General features: G+C 31.4%; 1 protein-coding gene across 1 annotated transcript in view; it reads right to left on the bottom strand.

Moving 5' to 3' along the window:
• LOC127718764 (mucin-17-like) overlaps window positions 1-1,022 on the bottom strand; it is a 49,493-nt gene extending 48,471 nt beyond the window's left edge. Inside the window, exon 1 of the mRNA XM_052224816.1 lies at window positions 12-1,022. Within this exon, the coding sequence (XP_052080776.1) occupies window positions 12-1,022 (1,011 nt within the window). The remainder of the gene's footprint in view (window positions 1-11) is intronic.
• Window positions 1,023-21,274: the final 20,252 nt, after the last annotated feature.

The following is a 21,274-nucleotide window of genomic DNA, read 5'->3' as shown; positions in this document are numbered from 1 at the left end:
TGTATAGATACTTTTGGTTTAGGAGCCTGTGTAGATGCTTTTGGTGTAGAAGCCTGTTTTGATACTTTTGGTGTAAAAGCTTGTGTTGATACTTTTGGTGTAGAAGCCTGTGTTGATACTTTTGGTGTAGAAGCCTGTGTAGATAATTTTGGTTCAGAAGCCTTTGTTGATACTTTTGGCGTAGAAGCCTGTGTTGATACTTTTGGTGTAGAAGCCTGTGTAAATACTTTTGATGTAGAAGTCTGTGTCGATACTTTTGGTTGAAGAGCCTGTGTTGATACTTTTGGTGTAGAAGAGTGTGTTGATACTTTTGGTGTAGAAGTCTGTGTAGATACTTTTGGTTTAGGAGCCTGTATAGATACTTTTGGTGTAGAAGTCTGTGTAGATACTTTTTGAATAAAAGCCTGTGTTGATACTTTTGGTGTAAAAGCTTGTGTTGATACTTTTGGTGTATAAGCCTGTGTTGATACTTTTGGTGTAGAAGCCTGTGTAGATACTTTTGGTTCAGCAGCCTTTGTTGATACTCTTGGCGTAGAAGCCTGTGTTGATACTTTTGGTGTAGAAGCCTGTGTAAATACTTTTGATGTAGAAGCCCGTGTTGATACTTTTGGTGTAGAAGCCTGTGTTGATACGTTTGGTGTTGAAGTCTGTGTCGATACTTTTGGTTGAAGAGCCTGTGTTGATACTTTTGGTGTAGAAGAGTGTGTTGATACTTTTGGTGTAGAAGTCTGTGTAGATACTTTTTGAATAAAAGCCTGTGTTGATACTTTTGGTGTAAAAGCTTGTGTTGATACTTTTGGTGTAGAAGCCTGTGTTGATACTTTTGGTGTAGAAGCCTGTGTTGATACTTTTGGTGTAGAAGCCTGTGTTGATAGTTTTGGTGTAGAAGCCTGTGTTATTGCTTTTGTTGGAGGAGCCTGTGTTGTTTTGTTTGGCGTGAGTGCCTGTGTAATTACTTCTAATTTAGGAAAATTTGATGTGTTGACTTTCAGTGCCTGATTCTGTTCATGTATCTTTTTCATCTTTTCAGAGTGAGCATCTATAATTCAAAAACGTACCTATCATAATTTAATATATAGTAATTTAGGAACAAAATAGTCAACGGATGAACATACAAATATTTTAAGAAATCAATTTCTAAGCCTACCTTATTCAAAACGATTATTATTGACAGAATTTGTTGTCATTGATGGTCATCATTTGCTTAACAAATGATCTTGTTTTTCATTGATCATTTTGAACCTTGCTTCTTTAAATATACCACAAGTGAGAGAAGTTTTAAAAAAGATTTGTACCACTATGTACCCATCTTTGTTTCATGTAGTTCCATATTAGAAAAGTACTTCTGACGTATGTAATTTATAAATTGTTGTTTTCATTATTGTTTGCCAGCATAGATAACTGGGGGAAAGCGGCTGTTCGTAACGTACGGCCCAATATGGCAGATGACCGTACCGGTAAGATTTTATATTTCCTAAATACTTTTGATCAAAAGCATTGTTGTTAGAGAAAATTGGTAAAAGTCTGTATAATATGTAGGACAACACGAATATCAAGCGTTCGGGAGATAGAATATCTAAATAATGGTTTTATACGACGGTATAAAAACTAGAAGCCGTACGTAACTTTAAGAATGAAAATTAAAAAAAAGTCGTTCGTAACGGATTTTACGGCCGTGCGTAACTTATTTATAATTTTATTGATTTGTCAACTGTATACTGAAAACTGCTTTCAATTTAACAATGTTAATGCACATATTGCGCTGTTTTTTAAATACGGACAAGTCGTGGAATACGGATACAAAATAAAATAATATTTACGGAAGTTTCCGGTCATTAATATGATTTATTTCCGTGACAAAATTACTGTAGATAAGTAAGATCTATACATATTTCTTAATGAGCTTAATTTGCATTTACAATCCAGACACTTTACTACTTTATTTTTGTTTATTTGCCTGCCCACAGTCCCTACCCTAAGTTATTGTTATGTTTACATACTTTTGGGAGTAGAATTTATCTTCTATAATATTTTTTTTCCTAAATCCCCTTGAAGAAAAAAATGTGTGGAAAATATGTTCTACAGACTGAATGCTAGATTTAATGCCTTACGTTTTTCTGTAGAAAAGATTGATAATCTAGTCTTAGATGCATGGTTTTTTTATTAGTTGGTATTGCTTTGAACTAGCTGGCAGTTACTGCGAGTACTCTCAGATCTGTACTTAGTGTCTTTTTGTTGGGATGTACAAGTACCCTGCCACGTTCACTCTGCTTCTTGTTAGATGTTTTTGAATTTGTATCCGTCTGATGATTTAAGCCTTTTCAACTGATTTTTATTGTTCGTTCTTATGTTGTTGAAGTTCTAAATTTTCATATCATTATTATTACCATTATTATTCTGATAATAAATATAATAAATTTATATGAATATTTTTACACTGTTTTCAGAAAATTGATCGTCTTTAAATTTAAAATAATATTGTATATCCTTGTTCATTTAGAATGTCTCCCTGCATGAACAGCATCCCGGGTAAATACCTGATACTGATGTTTTACATATATAAATGTATCTAATTAATTTGGTATAGATTTGTATGTCTACGGAAAATGAACGTGAACATCTAGAAATAAAAAAAAAATAATTGACACTCATGTTATTTCTTGTTATTTAACAAACCACTGATATAAACATGATGTTCAATACAAACTTACGGAAGCTGTGTATAATTGCACTTCAAGTATTTCCCTATTCCTATGCATATTAATTAAAATGATTTTGCCTTGTATTTATGGTTCTTTTCTTAACTAAATCATAACCGAATTTAATGACAGACAGACATATATACAAAACCTGGTGAAAATTGAAATCAAGATGTTTGCGTTAAAACGCAAAGGTTTGCCTTATTTCGCAAAGGTTTGCGTTAGTTCGCAAAGGTTTGCGTTATAACGCAATGATAGGAGGAACAATATTTAAAAAAAAATATGCTTATCTAGGGTACAACATTTTTGATTTTTCAGGGGGGGGGGGGGGGGATGGGGAGGGGAGGGGGGGGGGGACAAATTGTGCGCGGAGATTTGTTTTCAAATATCAACAATATTTGAATACGGATATATTGCCATATCATGCCCGTTCTTTTTCACAAGATTAAGCCAACAATATTAAGCCATCATTTGTTTCATCAAAAATGTTCATTCTGCCTTTTTATTTGGAATTCATTCTATACCCCTATAAACTTTTTTCTATGTAACGTTTCTTTTCAAGACTTTTGCCCAATGCATGAGCATATTTGAGTTGTTTGTTGTTGGAATTTTATAGAATAAAATGCAAAAGATGCAGATTTATCCATAATTAATTTCTTAATGAGAAGAAAAATTAGCAAATGAATAAATGGTGATTCTGTATCTTTTGTATTTTATTTTTATTTATCTTTTAAATTATTTAAAATCCAACCACATACTATGTAAAAAAATGTTTTACATGGCAAAAATAGCGTCAAATAAAAATTACGAATAACTTTGTATAATATTTATTTTTAGATGTCTATTGGGAAGGTAGTGTTTTCTTATATATGTATGCATTACCATCCGAATTATCTGTCTGATCTCTATTCAATGCTCTGTTTTATGTAGTAAAATGTCTTTCTGTTACTTGTCAAATAAAATAACAATACAACATTTCGAAGTGTACATTTTGTTGATGTAGTAAGAATACAACTTCAATTTCTTTTGGTTCCAAAATACATGTCATAAAGTCATATACGTTATGCGCTTAAGTTTTCTTTTTTTAACGTTACGAACAGCCGTTCTATATAAATACTTTACGTTACGAACGACTACATTCAAAGTTACGTACGGCTTCTTGTTTTTTTTTACCGTCGAATAAAAAAGTATTTAGGAAATATAAAATCTTATCGGTACGGTCATCTGACATATTGGGCCGTACGTAACGGAAGTTACGAACAGCCACTTTCCCCAAGTTATCTATGCTGGCAAACAATAATGAAAACAACAATTTATAAATTACATAAGTCAGAAGTGATTTTTTAATATTGAACTACATGTAATAATGTTTCCGCTTTCTCCGATCTCCAAGTACCTGGTAATTTACCTCAGTATACATCAGCGATATGGTTTTATATGTTATCCTTGACTGATTAATTTATCAAATAACTGGCTGGCCTTTTATAGCCGACTATACGGTATGGTTTTTTTTTTATTGTTGAAGGCTGTACGGTTGCCTATAATTGCTTACATTTTACTAAATTCTAACTTTGGTGAATGATTGTCTAATTGGCAATCAATTTAAACCCACCTCCTTGTTCTAATATCAACTGATTATAAATTAATTTCGTTTTGATAAAATGAAAAACAATGTACTTACAACTAACAACCAAGAGACACACTATTACTATATACACGGCGCAGTTCTTCATAGTATAAGCCTAGAATAATAATAGGTATGGTTAAGTAACAATAAAAACCTTACATTTACTTTACTAGCCACATCATATCAAACAAACAGCTTCAGTAAACTGTAACTGTAAAATCAAGGGTGTACATAAAATATTCAATGTTTAACCTTTATTGTTTTTATGTTTTATTTTTAACGAATTTTCTTTAGGTCAAGTTATGAAATTTCAGAGCTCAGTTACTAATTTAATTTAATCAAAATATCTCCAAGAATAAATATTTGACTTGTTGATGTTATTTAAGAATGACTGAGACTACTGTACAGTATTATATCACATTATTAAACCTCATTTTTCATTTTCCATATAAAATAAGAACACAACATTTTCACTATTTTTCATATTGTAAGCGTTGAACTATTGGACCGGTCAAAGTTTCAAACTATTTGACCTCAATGAAACTATTTGACCGCAAGCGTCATTATATTTCGCAGAATTTCAACTGCATCTACGGGATAGGAGAATGTTGAGAATACCGCGGCAGTTACATTTAACCTATTGTATTTAGGGTTGACGTCAGTGCGGGACGTAGCCTTAGTATTCAGAATATATATGAAGTAAACGTTAAACAGTTTGGTTGTGTTTCTGCTTTAATATTACGATAGTTGATTTAGCCCCGATATTCATTTTGTATTTTCTCTTTCGGTATAAGGAAAAACTAAATGACTGGATATTCTAGGAATACCAAGTTTATTGTTCTCTTGCATACAACTATTGCTACGACTCAGGGCAAAAGTTGCATATCGGAGGACAATAAACTTACTATTCCACGCATACCCAGTCAATAAGTATAAAATATATTCATTTAAGTAGCCGTGTTTGATAGTTAACCTCTTTTAGCATACTAGTGGCTTCCTCATAGAATTCTTATTTATGCTGAAATAGCAACTTAATTGGAATTTGTTATTATAATTTTATAGTTGTTGTTGTACATGTCGGATTATTACTAAATGTCTTTTTTTTTATAAACTCGGAGAGATCCTAAGGGCCTTTGCCGAAAAAAAAAGTACCACACAAACAAGAGATTAATGTGTAAACATGATTTTTAGTATGCGCATTAAAACATTTGATTTTTAATATATCGTATACATAATAATATACACAGAACTAATCAACAGGCAGAGCCTATAAAAGCTCTCTAGACATTACGGTGACGTCCTCATTTCTCGTACATGTTCATATTACATTTTAAAAAAGACACATAAGGCAGGTATTGCACACAGTCGTTCCCGTCTTTCATTATCGACAAAGATAATGAATGCAAATTCATTCTATTCCTGATAGCTGAAAACAATTTGAGAAAAATAATGAGGATACACGATCAGGAACTACAACTACAACATTAAAAGGGTCAAGATGAAGTCCTTCATTTCTTTATTATATACTATTTTTCTCTATTCGTTCATTGTGTTGACCAATATACTCTATTCTGTACATTTCAGCACGCCATTTTCTCTTATTTAAATTTTTGGCCTATTGTTGTCTATTTTCTTATAATATTTGCCCTTTCTTCTGCTCGTGTTGTCCCTTATTCTCTATTATGTAAAGCTCGTATACAAGGGATTAAACTAGTTCATGCAAATCCAGTAGCATGTCAACAATATTGCCATAGGATTGGTGATCATCACCTATCGAATTAGACATATTACCGGTTTTGTACTAATACGAACAACGCAACGGGTGCCACATGTGGAGCCGGATCATTTTACCCTTCCAGAGACCCTGAGATCACGTACAACTTTCGGAGGGTTTGTGTTGCTCATTCTTTGGTTTTCTATGCTGATTTTGTGTACGGTTGTTTGTCTGTCTGTCTTTTTTTTAGCCATGGCGTTCTCAGTTTATTTTTGACTTATAATTTTGAGTGTCCCTTTGGTATCTTTCGCGTCTCTTTTACTCTCTTCGTCATCATGTTAATTGCATTTATTCTTCCAATAAACCACGAACGAATATACCAAGGATAAATTAAAAAAATAAAAACAATATGGCCCAAAGAAAAAGAAGACTTTGGCCAATACTTATTAGTTGTAATGAACAATACCCATGTCCCTCAATTTTTCATAAGCTTTACTCAATTATAAGAGATTTATTAGGTACATTTTGTATGTTGATCAATCAACTTAATATATCAATTTCACTTTTAAATTGCCTAACGTCCCATTTTCATTTATCAACAAACTGACCTGAATGAATATTATCTTTTTTTTTTCGTTCATTGACCCTTGTGGTATAAAGATTAGAACATAATGTATGATTGCCAATGAGCTTGGTTTTCACTATAGACCAAATGACGTTAAATTTAGCGGCTATGTGTCACTGTACGGCTTTCATCAATAAGAAAAACCAATTATGTATATAAAATTGTAAGGGCCAAATGATAAGTATATAGAATCTCAACTCGATTACTAACAACCTGATTTGTGGACAAAACAACAAACAAAAACACAAATATGGTACATACATGTAGGACTCTAAAGTGCGATGGTACTCTAAAGTGTGATGGTCACGCTAAAGTACGATGGTCTTCGCTAAAGTGCGATGGTGTCAGATGCTAAAGTGCGATGGTTGTTTGGTTTTTTTTAAATGCGATCAGATATCACGCTAAAGTGCGATGGTATGACACGCTAAAGTCCGATGGTGTAACGGGAATGTGATTCAGGCAATGGTTTTCGTTTGTTGCTGAGTTCCTATTACATTTTCGTTTGTTGTTTTATTTGTATATCAAGCCATATTCTTTCTCTTTTGAATTGTTTTACACTGGTCATTGTATAACCCTATACAGCTTGATATACGGTATGGGCCAAGGCTTTACGTTGACGGCCGTATGATTATTAGTTGCATACATGAACGACATTTGAGGTTGGATGGATAGTTCATACTACATCTTCTTATTTTTATTTAAAGTACGATAGTTGTCCAAAAAGGGTAATGGTTACATTGAAGTATAGTTAGTATACCCAGAATTTAGTGGAAGTAGTTTTTTGGTATATTTCATATTTGCTGTTGGTTTGTTGTTTTGTATTTAAATCGGATTGCTATATTTCTCGTTTGAATTGTTTTACACTTGTTGTTTTGAGGCCCATTGTTCTTAATAAAATAATATGCTGTGTAAGACTATGCTCCGCGTTAAAGGTCATACTTTAACCTAAAGTTGCGTATCAATGACATTAGGTCGTGGATAGAGAGTTATCTTATTGGCAATCATATATTATGATGATACTACACATCTGTTTGTTAGGTTGTTGTCTAGTTGACGTATATTCATTATTTAACAGAAATAACAAACCATATTGTATTTTTTTTTATAGAATTAGTCAATTAGAAAGTAAAAAAGAAGACTTTTTTTTTGGCACCCCAGCTGTTTTGATTAAAGTTCTTTTTACAATTTTACAAATTAAGTTAACCTCTTCCAGCAACGACCAAAATGTTCCAGATTGTGATCATTTGATTCTCTCTTCTTTCTTGTTTTGTCAAATCAAAATCCTTAGTCTGGACAAACATTCTCGTCATAATGTTGTCTAACGTTGCTAACTTCGATACTTTAGCGGAAATAAACGCACTTTAGCGTGTTCAAATTAATAGCACAGATCATCGCACTTTAGCGTATCAAACCATCCCACTTTAGCGTAGGCCATCGCACTTAAGCGTGACCATCGCGTTTTAGCGTCCCCATCGCACTTTAGAGTCCGACATATATATACAGCAAACAACGACAAATACTAATTTACATGCTCTTTGCATAAATCAGGCTTTTATTATTATTGTTTTACATTTGTCAAGTTGGAACCATTTATAGCTCATATGGCTTGCTATGTTGAATTTGTCTTTTCACACGTGAAAGACTGTTCGGTTACCCTCTGCTAACTTCTACCTACGTTGGTCTCTGGTGAAAAGTTTTCTGATTGGCAAGACGGTATACTATTTGTTATTATTATTATTTTGTTTTATTGTTTGTTTTGCCTTATATGCCTGTATTTAAACATGAATAATTTTTTTTCTGAGCAGGTTTTGGTCAATGATAGGTTATACACTATTGATCATCTCAATATAGTTGGAAATATGCGAGGGTTGAGATCTAACAAAAAAGTTACTTCGTTTGCATTTACCTATCCAAAGTCAGGAACACGGCTAATGGTTGTCTTATTTCATGTCCAAAGGCTTTTTTTTTTCGCTTAATTAATTATAAAAAAATAGTTAAGTATTGAAACGACGGAATGCTCGACTTAATGTGTGGACAAATTGGTGACCTCTTGTCGTCTTTTGATTGTGGTTGCCGTCTTCCGTTGGACGTGTTCTTGATATATTTTGATAGTTTTCAACATTTGGCTGTTGTTAAAATAACGTATATTTCTTAACGTCATTTTCCATTCAAAACAAATATAGTTCCATTAAAGTTATGACTAATGATTGGGGAAAAGAAAAAAAAAAACCAAAATCATCTGATGATCGACAGTTGGTATATGATGCAGCATTTACAGTTGTTAATCTCTATCTTATTAACTTTTTTTTTTTAAATTGGATCATTGTCACTGTCGTTGTACCTATCGCGATGTCGAGCATTGTCAATTTTTGTCATCCCTGTATACGTATTCATCACTCATAATGTTATTGCCTTTATCATGTATAATCTTTATTTATAAAGGAGACACTAAAATAAAGACAGTATTGTACCTTTTAAATTCAAGTGCAAAATATACTATAAATACCAAATTCCTTCAGATGGTTATAAGACATAACACAGAAATAAAAGTTATGGGGTATCCATCCATGACACAAAATCAGTACATGTACAGCTAACAACACACAAACAGCTAAGGGAGAGCGCTTTTATTACTGTTCTTCATTTCAAAATTGCAATGAGGCCTTCAAAACAATGCAAAACAGATATTTCAACTCACCGCAATTTTGACACGGCTTCTACCACCGGTTTGAGCGGATAACTTCAAAATGATTGAGAGATGGACTTTGTAAGATGTATCACATCAAAATCGGGCCCGGTAAAAAAAGAACATACTTGAAGGTAGTACGCATTTAAAACAAAATAGTTCATATGCATACGTCTTTCGGACATCAGTATTTAAATTTTTGAATGTTGTCTTTAGTATTGGCCTAAATGCTTTAAAAAGTTCATATATTCATTGATATTAGAGTGCAAAACAGAAAAAATCAAGCTCGGCAATAAACCTCATTTTGAGATCCTTAAATTAAAATTTCTATAGCAACAGCTTAACAAAAACAAATGTACTTTAAAAGAATTTTGATGAGTGTAAAATATCTTTTTGGGTGTAATATCAAATTTTGAAAAGTTTTGACGACACAGTGAACTCACAATTATAAACAACAGTATGACCTTCAATTAAACACAAATCGTATAATTGGCTATAACAGGCCCTAACTTTGAAATAAATGTGAAACAATTCAATTGAGAAAACCAACGGCCTACTTTATAACAAAATAATTTATGAAAACAAAACAAATATTACAGAAATGAACCAATGACAACCACTGACCTACAGGCCCTGGTTTGGTACAAGCACATACATAATGTGGTGGGTTTAAACAAGTTTAAAGACACCAACTCTTTCCTACCCTGGGACAGTGACGTAACGGTAGATCATAAGAACAAACTATGCAAAGCAATAACTGAACAACAAATATTAGAAACAGCAAAAAACGAAAACCACTTAATTACAGGAGACTCCTGACTTGGGACATGCACTTATAGGACTTTGCTTGTATAAACATGCTTGAACGCGCCAACCCTTCCCTAACCTTGAACAGTGATGTGCCAGTACAATATCAGAACATACTATACAAATCAGTTTAAAAGGGATTACCTCATCGGATCAATACAACAACAACAAAAAATCTAAAAAAACCGTACGTTGCGTGGTTTTTATACATCCACAACAACAAAAAAATCCAAAATTTCATATCTGAGAGTATTCACAGTTACTGGCAGCTAGTTCAAAGCCAGTATTATCTAATCATTAAATCAACTATCTTCGACTAAAATATCAATCAGTTCATACCCAACATGCAAGGGGTTTAGCGTAAAACGTCATTAACTGACAGAGAAAACATGACATTGTGCAATGCCAAAATATAGGTATCGACAAATGGTAGTACCGTGAATGTGCATATGTGTATAACTTTGATATTAAGTATGGGTTTACTATTTTGCTGTGTATTTAATCTTAGAGACGATCGTATCTAATAAAGCTATGAACTGAGAAAGGTTATGACTATTTATTATAGCTTATCACTCTTGTCTTATTATGGGAATTAGTCCTATCACTTAAAGAAGTGCTTCATAAATATAATGAGAAGCGGTATGATTAACTATAACAGAACTACTTCTAGTATTAATAAAGACTAAAGGACAAATTTGTAAAAAAAAGAAGTAAACAGTAATCCTACGGGCTTCATGTTAAATACATGATTAATTCCACACGAATGAAAAAAAAACCAATGACAGCGGACAGTAATCACATTGATATCTATTTTTATAAGTGTAGACTTATGTCAGGAGACATACAAAATGTGACGTACAATCCGCATCACATCATAACAATATACATGTTCATGCATTAATAAACTAAAAACCTGTGGGAATGACCTTGGATTATCAAACAAAAATGAATTATCGATATCAAAGTACTGACACGTATTTACTTCTAGATTTAAAGTCCTAGTTCAACGTATAGATAAATCGTGGCCTCCTGACAAAAATGTCAATCCGTACACATTCATTATTTGATAATAAAGACGTTATATGCGTAGTCTGATTACAGTATAACCTTGAACAATGCAGAACATTTAGGATTGACAGAATGTTACCTCACCTTTTGATACTTGTATAAAAAGGAACAAATCGTTATATCTTTTAATTGAGCAGAGGTTTTAAGAAGTTTGTTGTGAACTTGATAAAACAGATTTAACTCGAATACAGAACTCGAAGCTAAATATATAAACAGGGGCAAGTACATAAAAACTAACAAAACCAAACGCTTAACTATATTATCCAACAAAACTAATGTAAAACAACTGTCATATTCCTCACCTGGTACATAAATGTTTTTGAAAGAATATGGTTGGTCAAAAGCTGGTGTTTTAGCTAGCTAAACCTTCCACTTGTATGAAAGTTGTTTATAATTCCGTTAGCAAAAAAGGTTGAGCAGCCAAAACAGACATACTTGGTTAACGTGACATGGAATATGATCCAGCGGTCCAAGCTGTGTAAACATACAAAAATTTCCCACTGACTGAAAAAATCAAACAAACATTCCACATCATGTACAAATACATCAAACAAAGACGTTAACAACAAAAAAAAGAACTTTCATTGTTGATAGTACACAAATTAAATTAAAAAATAACCTCATATTAATCTTCATAATAACAAGGAACCAGCAACCAGAACTGAGTAAGCAAACATGACTTACGTAAAAATTCAAACAAACATAATAATAAATTCACCAAAAAAGCCAATTAAATATACAATCGACGCAGGAATAGAACACTAAAACCACAATACGCATCATCCTTCAATTAAAAAAAAAATTAGGAAATGGTAATCAGTTCTGTTGTTGTTAATTCAAAGTGTAGATTTTGTCTGAAACAACAAAATCAATAAAATGTCAAGTACTCCTGTTTATATAAGATATATCTTAAGTAAGTTTCTTGGGGTGACCGTTTTTCCGATCTTGTTAGTTAAATCAACAGGTTATCAAGGTAACGGTAAGTATTATTGATTTTTCTATTTTATAGAAATTGGACGGATCTCTATTCAGTTTGAACAAAATAAAAAATAGCACTGTTAGAACACATTTTCTATAAAAGGGCAGCAACTGCTTCGTATATCATCTTCAACATATCAGAAAGCTTAATTCCCTAAGCGGGCAATGTAGTTTTCCAACAAATAATCGGAAGCTTTATCATGATCACAGTTCAAATAAATGTTTCTAGTTTTTCTTTTTCACATCATAAGAATTTGCGTTGAACATGTTGAAGTGTATTGCAGTGTCTTGGAACCTCATAATTGTCGACGTGAAATCAATAATATCCTAAGAGCTATTTTACACTTTTAAAAAACGATGATAATAATGGTGCTTTACAGATGGAAAACCAATTTGAAATATTAATAAAAATTATTATCATTTCGTATTAATACTGTTATTATAAATATCAACCTTGCTTTTATTTATAATTTTTTGAATTGATGATAATCAAGAACTTTTATAAGTTAAAACTATCTTCACAAATAGGTTTCATTTGAAATTACACAGGTCCGTCGTCTTCGTCTTAAATTCTTACAAATCTAATATCAACCAAAAGATATATTAATGTTGCTTAGGTAAAATAACAAGTGTCGCATACACTTAAAGAGTAGGAACTGTTTACCTTTCTACAGCACCTTAGTGGATTCTCGGTTTTTATATGAGTTCATCTTTCTAAGTCTCCTATCTTGTATAGTATCATTGTAATCTTTTAGTATAATTTATGTATGGTATTTCGTAGTTTATGGTTCTGAGTATAACATTGTCTGTTTTTATTGATTTCTGAAAGCGTTTTTCTTCGTGTATTTCGCTTAAATTACATATTTATGCATGTAAAGATTTTGTATTTGTTCCTAAACATTGGTCGACATTCATAAAGGTGTTTTACCACCATATATCTTCCCCTATTAGTCTTTGTTAAATTTGCATTTTTCAAAAAGTTGTGCAGAATTTATCTTTGTTTCAAATAATAAAATACTTGGCATGAGTAAAGTTTTATCCTGTCCAGTACTTTAAACAAAATTTCACATAACATTTCATTGCATATAAGAAAATAAACATCACTGGAAGTTAACCAATCAAATTTTCACCCTTTTTTTTACCTGTGTACAAGCTTAAATAACCATGTAACCTCAAGTTTCCAAGATATTCAATAGAAACACCAAATAAAAAAAAATGGTGCTTTGAAACACCCAAGATATATGTTTATGACCGAGAAATATTTTACTGCAATGAAATGTAGAATTAATTTCCTACAACTGTCAAATTCAAGGAAATATTTTTTTTCGACCCTTTTTTCGTATGCAACCGGATGTGACGTACTATGATTTGGTGGTATTACTCCTAAATCTACTATAATGAAAACATTGTAAAAGGGTATAAAACTACTACATCTTGTTTTAGGGAAACATGTTCAACTCAAAGCATGTACATATATTGTTGAATTCTTTTCATTTTATTCTAGAGGCTCTAAAATTTGCGCATTATGACCTTATGAATAAGCAATTAAAATCCATAGATTTTTTTAATGTATTGTCAAAATGTAGTTTTTATCAAGCTTTTTTCCAAAATATAATAAAAAGCATGGGTCACCGAACAATTTTTCAAGCTGCAGGTTGTGGAAAATTGTCAGATTTTGTATAGATTATGCATTGAAAATCCAGTTTTGTGTGATAAAGTAGAAAAAACCCAGCTATAAATATGATAAATCACATAATTTTCTATATTAACATGAAAAGTCTTACACATGAATTACATTCTACTCTCAAATTTAACACATTTCATTGAAGATCTAGACCAAAATGTTATCTGCTACTTCAATATCGAAGAAGGGGGAAGACACCAAAACCACCTTAAGCACTGGTATATCAAACGAACTTAAAGCTGAATATTTTCCGCCAATACTTTTATTTCAAAAATATGTAATAATATATGACTGAAAAATTATTAACCCAAACTAGCACGTCATGTGTTTAGAAATAATATTCATTAAGGAAGGAATTAATCAGTTTGAATGACAAAGTTAAGCATCGGGGAGTGAGAAATCAATGAAATAAAATATTTTCAATATCAGTGATATTATTGGTAAATAAATTTATCATTTTGATTAAAATGTCTATCGCTCTTTAAATTTTTGATATGATTTAATTTTTAGTCGTTTAAAGTTTACCTGTACCTAAACTTATCATACATAATACAAGTTTACGAATAATAGTCTTGAGAAAACTGAACGACATTCAATTTAGATTTGCTATTCGATTTTTATATCATTAATTACATAACAGATATGTACGTATAGATTTTTCTCTGACGATACGTCGTTTAAATTTTCAGCAGTTAACCATTAAGGGTGTATTAGCCTTTCTAAATTATCCGTTTATAAATGTTGAAATTATAAAGAAACAAAGGTTTCAACTCCCTCAGGCAAAGGTGGCTTTATAATGATATGTCTATTATTTTATGTCTTTGTTTATTATATAGCTCTTTAACTGTTGCGGTTTTATACATCCTTCGCTTTCAAATATTCGGTTTTGAGCGTTCCTCGTGAAGGTAAATCCAGAAAAGCGCATCGGACGCATTAACTTTACAACGTGTTGTTTTCATTTTTTTGCAGATATACACTACCTCAACATCAATAGCTTCATAATTTTTTTATTCAAAAGTTTAATGTTAAAGTCAATATATAGATAACAAATACAACTACGTTGTATTCCGTTTTTTATGACAACTTGATCTAGTGGTGTATTTATCAAAGATCGCATATATTTGACTTCAAAAAAGGAAATTTGTGTATATTAGAGAGATTAGGGTATTGACATGTTTAGTGTAGCATTGCTTTGGTATCAACTTGAGAAACTTGAAAGACGTACACATGTGAGTGATAAAATATGTTTGTAATGTTGTGAATCACAAACATTTTATATGTACTCTGCTTTTCAGTTATCGGCAACGTCAAGTAAAAACTAAAAAAAAAAAGGTTACAGTACTTGTTTAAATTGACAAAGCATTTTTGTTTGTTTTTTTTTTTGTGGAACAAAGAAGTCTTCCAATATGGTATGCGTTCGAAATCGATAAACTACGTGTGATATTGCCTTTAAATACTTCAACACAATTGAGTGATAACCATAAAATGAGTTTGTCTTTATTGTTTGAATTTTTTTTCCTTTTCTTTTTTATCTTTTTATTTAACCACTTGAAAAAGTACGTGTTAGGTTAAACAAAATATGTCTGTATAACAAGAATATAGTAGTCACAGGGCAAAAGTCTGATAGTCAGCTGTCAAACGTTACGATGATGATTGTCAAAGAAAAATATCAAGGGTATATTTATCAAGAAAACAAGAATATTTTAGAATTGATCTTGAAGTTTTTAACAACGTTAATTTCGTTTACATTCTAGTTGGCAACACTTATTGGGTTATGAATATTTCGTTTAGGCTGTTGAAAATCATAGATAAAACGATTTGACATGGAATTTATTTGAACAATATGTATAAAGATAAAAGAGGTTATAGACGTTGTAGAAGGTTTCCTTTGATTATTGATAACATTGACAAACTATTCATTATTTTGATAAAGTGTTACTTAATGTCTTCCTCATATTATACGAATTCATTGTCAATATAAATTTTCTTGTCAGTGAACTTGTATTAATAAAACCAAAGGTTAATGTTGACGTCTTGAAATAAAATGAACTAGAACACGCCCCCGCCATCGCGGATCCGTGACCCACAGTGCACCTTATTTATAGTCTGGATTTTAATTCACTTGCACTTATAGATGTAAATAGTATTCAATTACGGTTTTTGCATTTCTGAATATTTTTAGGACAATAATATTTTATGGAGGAACGCATATACTCTTTTTGTTTTAGTATTTAAAAGTTCTTAATGTTTTATTTCTAAATAAGTAGTATCAAAATTAAGAAAGGTCTTTTAATATCCGTGTGACAAAGGTGCTCCGACAACGGAGGAATTTACTAAGATCCGCACCTGATTTCTGGTGTTTCCGTGCTCAGAACCTCCCCAATATATGAGTGGGCTGAAAATTTTATATATGAATCGGGGTGGGTCACATTCCAGCCGCACTTCGGTACCCAATTTTAACCGAAAACTGAAGTAATCCCCCCAACTTTTTCATGTTGAATTGATGCGGTTCCCCGGAAGGAAAAACTCTTGACGTGTAAAAATCTGTTGTTAAATTGCTGAGAGCGTCAAAGGAATGTGTATCACAAAGTGTTTCAGTGTAAGGCAATATTAACCGTATCTGCTACGAAATAAAATTTAATTTTGCCAGGCAGACGTGCAATAACGGAAATGATGACGGCACGTAAATTTCAGAGCCGAACGTCGTGAGGGACGGTCGATTCGAACTGGCTTTTTTCCGATTTTAACCCCCAAGTACCCCCCTAAAGATCTTGAAATGAACACATAATAAACTACGCTGGTCATTACCTATTTGTGGTATAAAACAATATTCGTGGATTTTTTGTGAAAGAAAAGAAAACGCAACACCCAATTTCAACTCTATTTATTTAGTAATATAGATAACCTAATTTTGAAACTATGTCTTTGTATTCAATTTCATGAATGAAAGCTGTGAATGTTTTATATATCCATTTATCCCAATGACATTCAAGTATGGCTGTGGCCTATTTTTGATTACCTGCTTTTAAGAGAAATTTCTCGTATCGCACTGAACAGAGAATAATGTTTACAATTGATAAGAAAAAAAGCGTCAATTTTGTTTGTCTATCTTCAATCGTGTTATAGAAATGCAACGTTTCTATTATAACTTTGTCCAATATGCGTCGGACATTAGTATATTCTTTCTTTTTAAATCTGTAGTCTCACATATTTTGATCAGGGCTTCGAACTCATTTCATTGAGAAATGTGTGTTTCCTGTTATTCAAATATCACTTACCATAAATAGTGGATAACTAACCTATTATTGCTAGGTGAACAAAAAGCTAAACATAATTTCTAGCATCTATGTTCATAGAAGCGAGAAATTATGAAATTGAAAAATTGAAAAGAAATTACACAACCAGGAAACTCAAATTATGTGCATATACATTGAAACATATTTAATTTGAATTCAAGACAAGGAACACGTCCGTTTTATTATCTTGAAAATGCCATTCCCCCCCCCCCCCCCAAAAAAAAAAAAAAAAAAACAAAAAAAAAAACACACACAACAAGAACGAACACAATTGTCGTCATACTGAATTTTGGATTGGCTGTAAATTGTTTGAAAACATACTGGATATCAAAAACCATGACCATATTCCTTATGTAGAAAACATTCTTTTTTTCAAATGCAATTTCATAACATAAACAATCATTTAACATGTTTAATATATGTGAAATTAACAGTGGTTTATTTGAGAAATAGAAGCTTATCAAGATACATTGTTTTGTTTGTAGTTTTTATAGGTTAGTTAACGATCGCGACGAGATTCCGTTACAGGGTATTACTACTCTCACATTGACATATAAACTACTAACGAGTGACATATGTATAACTGTGTTTCCGAATTACAAAACTAATACTTATAAAGATATTATTTTAATTGTTTTGAACATTCATCAGCGTACTGTTAATTCAGAAAATTGTGCGTTGTTCGATTGGGCAAAGTTTCCGACGGGATTTGTGTTTGCAAATAGAAAACGCTGCAAAAATGTTGAAATAATTATTTAAACCTGAATATCGTAGTCTTATTGACTGTTAAATAATCTTAATATTAATGCAAGCTGTTTCTTTTTTTAATTATAAGGTTTTCTGTCCGTAATGAAAAACAACACTATATCTATACCTGTACAGATTTAGAGAAGAACAAGAAGGGTATTATTCATTAAATGCATAATCAAATACATATTGAAATGAGAAGAAAAATCAGTAACAACATTAAGAATACAAAACGCTGCTTTTCAAGATATAAGGCCAGGCCTTTCTTTTACAATACTAGGATACTAATGAATGGTAGCATTATTTCCTTTCATTTGTTATCGCTCCATAATCATGATAAATACTTATTTAAAACCAAGCAAATAAAATATCGTTTGTCAATGTAATCACTTACACGCTATTGACAGTATACAAATATTTGCAAATACTGATTTGAACGTACTGTTTAATATAGAAATCATAAAAACATATTGAAGTTTAGTTGGGTATCTCTGAATTGTGTTTGATTCATTTCTATAATGCTGTCCATAGTGTTTTTTAAAGATAGAAATAATGTACTGCAGGCATAATAAAACCACAGGACGAAATATGCAATCTAAGTTACATTTTACAACGACAGTGTCAAAAAGAACTAACTGGTCCGACAGAGCAGTATTACCACAACAAAATATCTTTTTTTTTTAGATTTTACATTACACATATCCTGATGTTTAGTTAACGTTTCTTTGTCATTGTTCATTGACATATTAGGCCATAAATTGAAGTAATAATGATGAATGTTCAAACAGAGTTTCTGAGAGGTGTGTTTATATTTACATTATGCATTTTCAAATACATTTAGCAGTTAAAACTCTCTATTTGGCATTTAACTACAAACATGACGAAGTTCTCACAGTATATGACGTTCCACCGACAAACCGATATTAGATTTCATATATTCAATACCAAGTGATTTTATGATTAGTTGTTAGACTGTTAAAAGATCTTTGCTGTCAAACATGCGCAATTTACTTTTATTAATAAGACAGTGATGAACCAGGGTTTTTAGGATATGAATAGTGTAGTCGAATTAAAAACATAAAGGGGGAGTGGTGTCAAACGCTATTGTCTCTGAAATGAAAGAAATTAGATCGACTGGTGTCGGTGTGTTTATTGAGAAAAAAAAAAGATAACGAATGTTTACGTGTTACATTTTTAGTAAAAGGTAAAAGTAAAGTAAGACGAAAGGAAAAGCACTGATCCAAGATTTTATTTGAGTAGGATTGTTCAGTCTACATATTTAGTAGACATTTTTCTTCATAATTAAAGATAACAAGATTGTCATTTCATTTTGTCAAAAAACGGATATGTACGGCAAATGTTCTGTGACATTCACAAAAAGATTCAAATATATGAAACTGTTTTTTAAGATTGTAATCCCCACAATATCATCATTATTTAATGGGAAATTTTGGTTTAAGATTATTTTCTCAGTCGTTGAAAAAATGGATTTTAAAAGTGAAATAGATATTGATAACTACATCTGATTTCAATTATTGATCAATACTGTCAATAAAGGAAACTCTGAATATTTTTCCCCTACACTTTCATTTATTTAAGCACTTCCTTCGCATGGAAATGATACTCCTTAGGCAATTAATTAACAATTTGAAATGACAAAATTAAATCCCAGTAAAGCTATATATTTAAACAGTGGAGTGTAAGCTATAAACTAAAATAAAATCTTTTCCAATATCAGTGATGGTATTGGTTAATAAATTTATCATTTAGATTAAGAAAATGTCTATCACCCTTTAAATGTTTTGGTATGATTTAGTTTTATGTCAATTAAAAGTTTAACTATACTAAATGTATCATACATCATATAAGTCTACGAATAATGGTTTTGAGAACACTGGATAGCATTTCATTTAGATTTGTTCATTGATTAAACTACTAATTGTTTAAGGGATTTTTTTCTGACGATCTGCCCTATTGCATTTTCATCTATAAGTTGTAGAAAACACTACCACAACACACCATCAATTTTTTTTTATTCTTATTTTGAATTAAAATGTTTGATGTTGAAGACAATACGAAAGGGAAATAAAACTACGTTTTATTCTGGATTTGTTTTATGACAACTAGGTCTAGTGATGTAGATAGTTCTCTCTTTCAACTTCTAAAAGGAAGAATATGTTCATTAAATAGTTGAGGGTATTACCAGGGTGAGTGTAGTAATGCTTTGGTTTCAACAGGAAAAACTTGAGAAACATACATATTTAAGTAATAAAATATTTGTTGTACTGTGTTGAATGATACAATTTAATAAGTACTGTGTTCACCAGTTATCAGTAACCTTTAGTTTTTACTACAAGGGGTTAAGGTACTTGTATTAATAGTCAAAGCACTCTGTCTGTGATTTTCTTGTGAAAAAAGTCTTCTAATATGTTAGTCCTTGAACATCGGTTAACTAATATTGCCACAAGTACTTCAAAATAATTGAGTGATAACCATGAAATGATTTAGTCTTTTTTTGTTTGAACTTGTGTTTCCTGTTTTTTCGACATCTTACTACTTTCAAGGTGAAGTTTTATGTTCCGACATATGTCTGTATCTGAATTACATAGTGCTCGCGGGGCAAAACTTTGATAGTCGGTTAAACGTTACGATGATGATCATAACAGAAATATATCCCGAATATATTTGTCAAGAAAAAAGAATATTTGAAATTGATCTTGAAGTTTATAACAACGTAATTCATTTTTTCTTCCCAATAGGAAACAATTTTTATGATATAAATATTACTTGTCGGTTATTGAATGTCACAGATAACATTTTCTGACATTGAAAGTATGTGAACAGTTGGGATAAAGATAAAATAGGTCGTAGACGTCGTAAAAGTTTTTCTTTGATGAATGATAACATTGATAAACTATTCATCATTTTGATAAAATATTACTTTAACATGTTTAAGTTATTTCCACATACACATGTATATAGGTAATAATACGAATTCAATGTCAATATGAGTGCTCTTCTCTGTAAATTTGTATTAATAATTGCAAAAGTATAGGTTGAAGTCTTTAAATGCACGACTTAATTTTGAAGTTGTCCTATTCTGCTAAAAACTAATATCTATATATCATATATTTATTTCCCTTGTGCCAGTCATATTAAATTTCATGAATGGAAGATATGGATGTTTTATATATACATTAAGGGCATACGATACAGTACAATGTAACAGGGGAGGTTATGATGTCGCTAACACAAAATGTTTTTTTTTCACGACGTGAAACTGTGACATATCAGGAAAAATGAATTTTTGACCGCCTTTTATCATTCAGACTGATTTAACTCG

Source organism: Mytilus californianus, unplaced genomic scaffold (genome assembly GCF_021869535.1).
Source record: "Mytilus californianus isolate M0D057914Y unplaced genomic scaffold, xbMytCali1.0.p SCAF_10, whole genome shotgun sequence".
Classification (NCBI taxonomy): domain Eukaryota; kingdom Metazoa; phylum Mollusca; class Bivalvia; order Mytilida; family Mytilidae; genus Mytilus; species Mytilus californianus.
The sequence above is the reverse complement of the archived record's forward strand: the minus strand, read 5'-3'. Positions and strand labels throughout refer to the sequence as shown.